The 11060-nt window shown below is 43.9% G+C and overlaps 1 protein-coding gene across 3 annotated transcripts in view; it reads right to left on the minus strand.

Annotated features, from left to right (window-relative positions):
- Positions 1 to 10750, minus strand: part of hephl1b (hephaestin like 1b) — an 80085-nt gene extending 69335 nt beyond the window's left edge. For all 3 annotated transcript variants that reach the window (XM_090226310.1, XM_036967792.2, XM_090226311.1), the window contains exon 1: positions 10335 to 10750. In XM_090226310.1, coding sequence (XP_090082436.1) covers positions 10335 to 10507 — 173 coding nt within the window. In that variant the 5' untranslated portion in view covers positions 10508 to 10750. The remainder of the gene's footprint in view (positions 1 to 10334) is intronic.
- Between the last annotated feature and the right edge of the window lie 310 nt (positions 10751 to 11060).

Below are 11060 nucleotides of genomic sequence, written 5' to 3' on the forward strand. Positions count from 1 at the left end.
TCTGACCCATCACACCACTACTCTCCAGATCTGACCCATCACACCACTACTCTCCAGATCTGACCCATCACACCACTAGGCTCCAGATCTGACCCATCACACCACTACTCTCCAGATCTGACCCATCACACCAGATCTGACCCATCACACCACTAGGCTCCAGATCTGACCCATCACACCACTACTCTCCAGATCTGACCCATCACACCACTACTCTCCAGATCTGACCCATCACACCAGATCTGACCCATCACACCAGATCTGACCCATCGCACCACTAGGCTCCAGATCTGACCAGTCACACCACTACTCTCCAGATCTGACCCATCACACCAGATCTGACCCATCACACCAGATCTGACCCATCACACCACTAGGCTCCAGATCTGACCCATCACACCACTACTCTCCAGATCTGACCCATCACACCACTAGGCTCCAGATCTGACCCATCACACCACTACTCTCCAGATCTGACCCATCACACCACTACTCTCCAGATCTGACCCATCACACCACTACTCTCCAGATCTGACCCATCACACCACTACTCTCCAGATCTTTATTTATTTATTTATTTTACCTTTATTTAACCAGGTAGGCAAGTTGAGAACAAGTTCTCATTTACAATTGCGACCTGGCCAAGATAAAGCAAAGCAGTTCGACAGATACAACAACACAGAGTTACACATGGAGTAAAACAAACATACAGTCAATAATAAAGTATAAACAAGTCTATATACAATGTGAGCAAATGAGGTGAGAAGGGAGGTAAAGGCAAAAAAGGCCTTGGTGGCAAGGTAAATACAATATAGCAAGTAAAACACTGGAATGGTAGTTTTGCAATGGAAGAATGTGCAAAGTAGAAATAAAAATAATGGGGTGCAAAGGAGCAAAATAAATAAATAAATTAAATACAGTTGGGAAAGAGGTAGTTGATAGGGCTAAATTATAGGTGGGCTATGTACAGGTGCAGTAATCTGTGAGCTGCTCTGACAGTTGGTGCTTAAAGCTAGTGAGGGAGATAAGTGTTTCCAGTTTCAGAGATTTTTGTAGTTCGTTCCAGTCATTGGCAGCAGAGAACTGGAAAGAGAGGCGGCCAAAGAAAGAATTGGTTTTGGGGGTGACTAGAGAGATATACCTGCTGGAGCGTGTGCTACAGGTGGGAGATGCTATGGTGACCAGCGAGCTGAGATAAGGGGGGCCTTTACCTAGCAGGGTCTTGTAGATGACATGGAGCCAGTGGGTTTGGCGACGAGTATGAAGCGAGGGCCAGCCAACGAGAGCGTACAGGTCGCAATGGTGGGTATTATATGGGGCTTTGGTGACAAAACGGATTGCACTGTGATAGACTGCATCCAATTTGTTGAGTAGGGTATTGGAGGCTATTTTGTAAATTACATCGCCAAAGTCGAGGATTGGTAGGATGGTCAGTTTTACAAGGGTATGTTTGGCAGCATGAGTGAAGGATGCTTTGTTGCGAAATAGGAAGCCAATTCTAGATTTAACTTTGGATTGGAGATGTTTGATATGGGTCTGGAAGGAGAGTTTACAGTCTAACCAGACACCTAAGTATTTGTAGTTGTCCACGTATTCTAAGTCAGAGCCGTCCAGAGTAGTGATGTTGGACAGGCGGGTAGGTGCAGGTAGCGATCGGTTGAAGAGCATGCATTTAGTTTTACTTGTATTTAAGAGCAATTGGAGGCCACGGAAGGAGAGTTGTATGGCATTGAAGCTTGCCTGGAGGGTTGTTAACACAGTGTCCAAAGAAGGGCCGGAAGTATACAGAATGGTGTCGTCTGCGTAGAGGTGGATCAGAGACTCACCAGCAGCAAGAGCGACCTCATTGATGTATACAGAGAAGAGAGTCGGTCCAAGAATTGAACCCTGTGGCACCCCCATAGAGACTGCCAGAGGTCCGGACAACAGACCCTCCGATTTGACACACTGAACTCTATCAGAGAAGTAGTTGGTGAACCAGGCGAGGCAATCATTTGAGAAACCAAGGCTGTTGAGTCTGCCGATGAGGATGTGGTGATTGACAGAGTCGAAAGCCTTGGCCAGATCAATGAATACGGCTGCACAGTAATGTTTCTTATCGATGGCGGTTAAGATATCGTTTAGGACCTTGAGCGTGGCTGAGGTGCACCCATGACCAGCTCTGAAACCAGATTGCATAGCAGAGAAGGTATGGTGAGATTCAAAATGGTCGGTAATCTGTTTGTTGACTTGGCTTTCGAAGACCTTAGAAAGGCATGGTAGGATAGATATAGGTCTGTAGCAGTTTGGGTCAAGAGTGTCCCCCCCTTTGAAGAGGGGGATGACCGCAGCTGCTTTCCAATCCTTGGGAATCTCAGACGACACGAAAGAGAGGTTGAACAGGCTAGTAATAGGGGTGGCAACAATTTCGGCAGATAATTTTAGAAAGAAAGGGTCCAGATTGTCTAGCCCGGGTGATTTGTAGGGGTCCAGATTTTGCAGCTCTTTCAGAACATCAGCTGAATGGATTTGGGAGAAGGAGAAATGGGGAAGGCTTGGGCGAGTTGCTGTTGGGGGTGCAGTGCTGTTGACAGGGGTAGGAGTAGCCAGGTGCAAAGCATGGCCAGCAGTAGAAAAATGCTTATTGAAATTTTCAATTATGGTGGATTTATCAGTGGTGACAGTGTTTCCTATCTTCAGTGCAGTGGGCAGCTGGGAGGAGGTGTTCTTATTCTCCATGGACTTTACAGTGTCCCAGAACTTTTTTGAGTTAGTGTTGCAAGAAGCAAATTTCTGCTTGAAAAAGCTAGCCTTGGCTTTTCTAACTGCCTGTGTATAATGGTTTCTAGCTTCCCTGAACAGCTGCATATCACGGGGGCTGTTCGATGCTAATGCAGAACGCCATAGGATGTTTTTGTGTTGGTTAAGGGCAGTCAGGTCTGGGGAGAACCAAGGGCTATATCTGTTCCTGGTTCTAAATTTCTTGAATGGGGCATGTTTATTTAAGATGGTTAGGAAGGCATTTTTAAAAAATATCCAGGCATCCTCTACTGACGGGATGAGGTCAATATCCTTCCAGGATACCCCGGCCAGGTCGATTAGAAAGGCCTGCTCGCTGAAGTGTTTCAGGGAGCGTTTTACAGTGATGAGAGGAGGTCGTTTGACCGCTGACCCATTACGGATGCAGGCAATGAGGCAGTGATCGCTGAGATCTTGGTTGAAGACAGCAGAGGTGTATTTAGAGGGGAAGTTGGTTAGGATGATATCTATGAGGGTGCCCATGTTTAAGGCTTTGGGGAGGTACCTGGTAGGTTCATTGATAATTTGTGTGAGATTGAGGGCATCAAGTTTAGATTGTAGGATGGCTGGGGTGTTAAGCATGTTCCAGTTTAGGTCGCCTAGCAGCACGAGCTCTGAAGATAGATGGGGGGCAATCAGTTCACATATGGTGTCCAGAGCACAGCTGGGGGCAGAGGGTGGTCTATAGCAGGCGGCAACGGTGAGAGACTTGTTTTTAGAGAGGTGGATTTTTAAAAGTAGAAGTTCAAATTGTTTGGGTACAGACCTGGATAGTAGGACAGAACTCTGCAGGCTATCTTTGCAGTAGATTGCAACACCGCCCCCTTTGGCAGTTCTATCTTGTCTGAAAATGTTGTAGTTTGGAATTAAAATGTCTGAATTTTTTGGTGGTCTTCCTAAGCCAGGATTCAGACACAGCTAGAACATCCGGGTTGGCAGAGTGTGCTAAAGCAGTGAATAGAACAAACTTAGGGAGGAGGCTTCTAATGTTAACATGCATGAAACCAAGGCTATTACGGTTACAGAAGTCGTCAAAAGAGAGCGCCTGGGGAATAGGAGTGGAGCTAGGCACTGCAGGGCATGGATTCACCTCTACATCGCCAGAGGAACATAGGAGGAGTAGAATAAGGGTGCGACTAAAAGCAATAAGAATTGGTCGTCTAGAACGTCTGGAACAGAGAGTAAAAGGAGGTTTCTGGGGGCGATAAAATAGCATCAAGGTATAATGTACAGACAAAGGTAAGGTAGGATGTGAATACAGTGGAGGTAAACCTAGGTATTGAGTGATGAAGAGAGAGATATTGTCTCTAGAAACATCATTGAAACCAGGAGATGTCATTGCATGTGTGGGTGGTGGAACTAATAGGTTGGATAAGGTATAGTGAGCAGGACTAGAGGCTCTACAGTGAAATAAGCCAATAAACACTAACCAGAACAGCAATGGACAAGACATATTGACATTAAGGAGAGGCATGCTTAGTCGAGTGATCAAAAGGGTCCAGTGAGTGGAGAGGTTGGTTGAGGGTCACGGCGATTTAGACAGCTAGCCAAGCCAACCGGTAGCAAGCTAGCATAGGATGGAGTCTGTTGTTAGCCACCTCTTGCGTTCGGTCAGTAGATTAGTGGGGTTCCGTGAGGTAGAGGGGATTAATCCAAATCACACAACAACAACAAAAATAAGAACAATAGATATAGTTATAGAGGCCCGAGAAGAAAACATAATAATAATAAAAATAAATAAATTGTCCGATTGTCTATTCAGATAGCAGCCGGTAAGACAGCTAACGGTTAGCGGGCCGCAGATGGGCGTTCAGGTAACGTCGCAACAGAGGAGCCAGCCGGATCTCCTTCAGGTAGATAACGTCGGCAGTCCAGTTGTGAAGGCCCGGTGGGGCTCCGCGTAGGCAGTGAAACGGGTCCGGATAGGTGACTGCAGCCCAGGAGTGAATGATGGAACTCAGGAGTGATTGACGGAGCTGGCTAGCACCGGAACAATCGATGTTTGCTCCGGAATCGACGAAAGCCGACTGTCACACGGATAGCAGCTAGCTAGCTGTGAGATCCGGGTATGAATGTCCAGAGAGCAGTTGAAATCCAGGGACATGGAGAGAAAAATTGGTCCGGTATGTTCCGTTCCGAGCCGCGCTGCGCCGTACAAAACTGGCGATAGATTTTCGAGCTAAAGGATAGCTGATGACCACAAACCGTGGTTAGCTGAATACTAACGATTTGCCAGTAAAGAAGCTAACTAGCTTCTGGATTAGCTTCTGGGCTAGCTCCTGGCTAGCTTCTGGCTAGTTTCTGGCTAGCTTATTGGAGTTTCTGGCTAGCTTCTTGGAGGATTACAGATCTGAGGTAAATAATAATTTTTTATAAATATAAATTGGTGAGGCTGGTTGCAGGAGAGTGTTTAGAAGATGAGTTGATGGAAAATAAAAATAAAATGTATGTGAAAAAAGTTGTAAATATATATATATATATACAGGACACGACAAGACGAGGACAAAAGACGTCTGAACTGCTATGCGATCTTGGAGAAAAAGATCTGACCCATCACACCAGATCTGACCCATCACACCAGATCTGACCCATCACACCACTAGGCTCCAGATCTGACCCATCACACCACTACTCTCCAGATCTGACCCATCACACCACTAGGCTCCAGATCTGACCCATCACACCACTAGGCTCCAGATCTGACCCATCACACCACTACTCTCCAGATCTGACCCATCACACCACTACTCTCCAGATCTGACCCATCACACCACTACTCTCCAGATCTGACCCATCACACCACTACTCTCCAGATCTGACCCATCACACCACTACTCTCCAGATCTGACCCATCACACCACTACTCTCCAGATCTGACCCATCACACCACTACTCTCCAGATCTGACCCATCACACCACTACTCTCCAGATCTGACCCATCACACCACTACTCTCCAGATCACTTTCTGCGCTCGGAGGTCGTCGATGAGGATGTACCCCATCACACAATTGTATTAATCATTGATCAAATAAAACAAGGGGCCTTTCATATACTCCCAGTACTTCTATGCATGTAATATCTGTGTTAATAGATGAATAGACATGTCTGTAAACATTACACATCCGTAATGTCTGTGTTAATAGATAAATAGACATGTCTGTAAACATTACACATCCGTAATGTCTGTGGGTGAATTATGAATTATGAGGATGTGTGAAAAATGGTGATGTAGATTTGTTTTAAACGTAAGAATATGTTGCAGATGAACTTTCATCGGTGACTATGGAAACAAATAGACGTAATGAACAATGTTTTCAATATCCATCTTTATCCTCTGCAATACTTTTTACAGTACACTCTTAGAAAAAAAAGGTGCTATTGAGAACCTAAAAGGGTTATTCAGCTATCCCCATAGGAGAACCCTTGGAAGAACCCTGTGGCGTTCCAAGTAGAAACCTTTTTGGGGTTCTGTGTAGCACCCTTTCCACAGAGGATTCTACATGGAAACAAAAAGGCTTCTACGTGGAATCAAAAACTCTTCTCTCTGGATCCAAAATGGGCTCTTCTATGCTCCTACCTATCCTCATCTGCACATCTATCACTCCAGTGTAAATTGCTCAATTGTAATTACTTCACCACTATTGGCCTATTTATTGCCTTACCTCCTTAATACATTTGCACACACTGTATATACAGTGCCTTGCGAAAGTATTCAGCCCCCTTGAACTTTGCGACCTTTTGCCACATTTCAGGCTTCAAACATAAAGATATAAAACTGTATTTTTTTGTGAAGAATCAACAACAAGTGGGACACAATCATGAAGTGGAACGACATTTATTGGATATTTCAAACTTTTTTAACAAATCAAAAACAGAAAAATTGGGCGTGCAAAATTATTCAGCCCCCTTAAGTTAATACTTTGTAGCGCCACCTTTTGCTGCGATTACAGCTGTAAGTCGCTTGGGGTATGTCTCTATCAGTTTTGCACATCGAGAGACCAAATTTTTTTCCCATTCCTCCTTGCAAAACAGCTCGAGCTCAGTGAGGTTGGATGGAGAGCATTTGTGAACAGCAGTTTTCAGTTCTTTCCACAGATTCTCGATTGGATTTAGGTCTGGACTTTGACTTGGCCATTCTAACACCTGGATATGTTTATTTTTGAACCATTCCATTGTAGATTTTGCTTTATGTTTTGGATCATTGTCTTGTTGGAAGACAAATCTCTGTCCCAGTCTCAGGTCTTTTGCAGACTCCATCAGGTTTTCTTCCAGAATGGTCCTGTATTTGGCTCCATCCATCTTCCCATCAATTTTAACCATCTTCCCTGTCCCTGCTAAAGAAAAGCAGGCCCAAACCATGATGCTGCCACCACCATGTTTGACAGTGGGGATGTTGTGTTCAGGGTGATGAGCTGTGTTGCTTTTACGCCAAACATAACGTTTTGCATTGTTGCCAAAAAGTTAAATTTTGGTTTCATCTGACCAGAGCACCTTCTTCCACATGTTTGGTGTGTCTCCCAGGTGGCTTGTGGCAAACTTTAAACGACACTTTTTATGGATATCTTTAAGAAATGGCTTTCTTCTTGCCACTCTTCCATAAAGGCCAGATTTGTGCAATATACGACTGATTGTTGTCCTATGGACAGAGTCTCCCACCTCAGCTGTAGATCTCTGCAGTTCATCCAGAGTGATCATGGGCCTCTTGGCTGCATCTCTGATCAGTCTTCTCCTTGTATGAGCTGAAAGTTTAGAGGGACGGCCAGGTCTTGGTAGATTTGCAGTGGTCTGATACTCCTTCCATTTCAATATTATCGCTTGCACAGTGCTCCTTGGGATGTTTAAAGCTTGGGAAATATTTTTGTATCCAAATCCGGCTTTAAACTTCTTCACAACAGTATCTCGGACCTGCCTGGTGTGTTCCTTGTTCTTCATGATGCTCTCTGCGCTTTTAACGGACCTCTGAGACTATCACAGTGCAGGTGCATTTATACGGAGACTTGATTACACACAGGTGGATTGTATTTATCATCATTAGTCATTTAGGTCAACATTGGATCATTCAGAGATCCTCACTGAACTTCTGGAGAGAGTTTGCTGCACTGAAAGTAAAGGGGCTGAATAATTTTGCACGCCCAATTTTTCAGTTTTTGATTTGTTAAAAAAGTTTGAAATATCCAATAAATGTCGTTCCACTTCATGATTGTGTCCCACTTGTTGTTGATTCTTCACAAAAAAATACAGTTTTATATCTTTATGTTTGAAGCCTGAAATGTGGCAAAAGGTCGCAAAGTTCAAGGGGGCCGAATACTTTCGCAAGGCACTGTAGATGTTTCTATTGTGTTATTGACTGTACGCTTGTTTATTCCATGTGTAACTCTTGTGTTGTTGTTTGTGTTGCACTGCTTTGCTTTATCTTGGCCATGTCGCAGTTGTAAATGAGAACTTGTTCTCAACTGGCCTACCTGGTAAAATAAAGGGGAAATAAAAAATACAATTCTATGGGGATACCTGAAGAACCCTTTACTCTGAGAGTGTAGGTAATAATCTGTAGTCGGGTGGTCATTAGCAGGTTATGATGAGGTCTTAACTATGACCAGTAGGATACACAATATAACACATTATATAGAGGCAGTAGTGTAAAGTACTTGTAAAAAACACTTTAAAGTACTGCTTAAGTAGTTTTTTTCAGTATCTGTACTTTACAATTTATATTTTTGACAATTTTTACTTTTAATTCGCTACATTACTCAATAAAATATTGTACTTTTTACTCCGTACATTTTCCCTGACACCCAAAAGTACTCGTTACATTTTGAATGCTTGAAGGCTGTAGAGAGGTAACACCATCATAGTGTTTAGAGTCTGTAGAGAGGTAACACCATCATAGTGTTTAGAGGCTGTAGAGAGGAAACACCATCATAGTGTTTAGAGGCTGTAGAGAGGTAACACCATCATAGTGTTTAGAGGCTGTAGAGAGGAAACACCATCATAGTGTTTAGAGGCTGTAGAGAGGAAACACCATCATCGTGTTTAGAGGCTGTAGAGGAAACACCATCATAGTGTTTAGAGGCTGTAGAGAGGAAACACCATCATAGTGTTTAGAGGCTGTAGAGAGGTAACACCATCATAGTGTTTAGAGGCTGTAGAGGAAACACCATCATAGTGTTTAGAGGCTGTAGAGAGGTAACACCATCATAGTGTTTAGAGGCTGTAGAGGAAACACCATCATAGTGTTTAGAGGCTGTAGAGAGGAAACACCATCATAGTGTTTAGAGGCTGTAGAGAGGTAACACCATCATAGTGTTTAGAGGCTGTAGAGAGGTAACACCATCATAGTGTTTAGAGGCTGTAGAGAGGAAACACCATCATAGTGTTTAGAGGCTGTAGAGAGGAAACACCATCATAGTGTTTAGAAGCTAGAGAGGAAACACCATCATAGTGTTTAGAGGCTGTAGAGAGGAAACACCATCATAGTGTTTAGAGGCTGTAGAGAGGTAACACCATCATAGTGTTTAGAGGCTGTAGAGAGGTAACACCATCATAGTGTTTAGAAGCTAGAGAGGAAACACCATCATAGTGTTTAGAGGCTGTAGAGGAAACACCATCATTGTGTTTAGAGGCTGTAGAGGAAACACCATCATAGTGTTTAGAGGCTGTAGAGGAAACACCATCATTGTGTTTAGAGGCTGTAGAGGAAACACCATCATTGTGTTTAGAGGCTGTAGAGGAAACACCATCATTGTGTTTAGAGGCTGTAGAGGAAACACCATCATTGTGTTTAGAGGCTGTAGAGGAAACACCATCATAGTGTTTAGAGGCTGTAGAGATGTAACGCCATCATAGTGTTTAGAGGCTGTAGAGGAAACACCACCTAAAGAGAAGGAATGTTCATCTACACTAAACACAAGTCAAAACAACCATTTCCTGTTGTGCTCCCAGTTCCTGGCAAGGTGAGTAAGTGCTGTTACAACACACATGTGATGTTTTCAAACGTCTCAGGATGATGTGTTTCAATACTCCAGCAACGTTCATGTTGCTAATTCACGTTGGTGACAGATCAGTTGCCATGAGTTGTTGGTGTTACCGAGCACTTAATTTTAACATTGAAATAAATAACATGTTTAATTGGTTTCGGGGGCACCGACATACATATATATATTAGATAAACATTACAGACATTTTGCTGAGACAAGAGGCGCCATTTCAGTTACAATCTGTATTTTAAAATATTTGCCATCATTAGCAGAAAGAACTGAGAGGCCCTTATCAATCCCTCACGCGACTAGCGAGCGGGGCGACGTCACCGCACCCCACAGCACCCGGGACCCGAAACGCAGTTCAAGGAGATGAAACTAGATGATCGCTTTTCGTATGAACACTGCAAAACATTGGTCAAACTCTGCATGTGTTATGGTGACGTGAAAATAGCAATGAACTTTCTTCACCCTGTATTCGTCTTCATGCATTTAGGATATCTTCACACCATAAGAGTAGGTAAACAAATAACACAACAAAAATGTAAACAAACAACACAGCATGTCAAAACTGAACTCACTCATCGTCCGCTATTTGTTTCCCGTTGATGAGGTTCATGCCAGTCGGAGCGTAGTCCCAGTTGATCTCTTTGATTCCCACGTAATACACCCTCTCCCGTCCCCGTGCTTGTCCCCCCGGCAGCCCAGCGAGCAGCAGCAGCAGTCCCGGGAACAGTGTCCTAAAGCCGAACATCGCTACTGCTTCTGTCCCGTTAGTTGAGCGGGGCTTTTGGTGTGGTCTAGTGGTGTGTGCGTGGTTGGGATTGCTGGATCAAGTGTTCGAGAGGGAGAGACAGAGAGGAAACGTCCACATGAGCGGAGAGCCGGGAAACACAGACACAGATATGAGACTCCGCTTGGGAAAGAGAACAGTCCCGCTATTCAGCTGAGTGTGTGTGTGTGACTCTGGCGCCGGAGCCCTCTCTGTCTGATAGGCTACGGGACCTTGGCGGCCAGTCTGGTCTCATAGATTAGACGTAACATAGTAATTAAATCCGGGTCTGAATTTACTATGATATGTTAGGTTTGGTACATAAAACAGAAGTTTACGTTGTGTATTATTTATTTTACCACCACTAAACAGTTGAAATCCAGAATCTAAAAACGTCAAACATGAGGAAGTGGATTGCTGCAAATGTTTTACTTTTAAACTCGGACAAAACAGAGATGCTAGTTTCTAGGTCTCTAGACAAAAAGAGATCTTCTGTTGGATCTGACAATTAATCTTGATGGTTGTACAGTCGTCT

This window comes from Oncorhynchus mykiss, chromosome 29, assembly GCF_057628025.1.
Source record: "Oncorhynchus mykiss isolate SJ-2025 chromosome 29, ASM5762802v1, whole genome shotgun sequence".
Classification (NCBI taxonomy): Eukaryota; Metazoa; Chordata; class Actinopteri; order Salmoniformes; family Salmonidae; genus Oncorhynchus; species Oncorhynchus mykiss.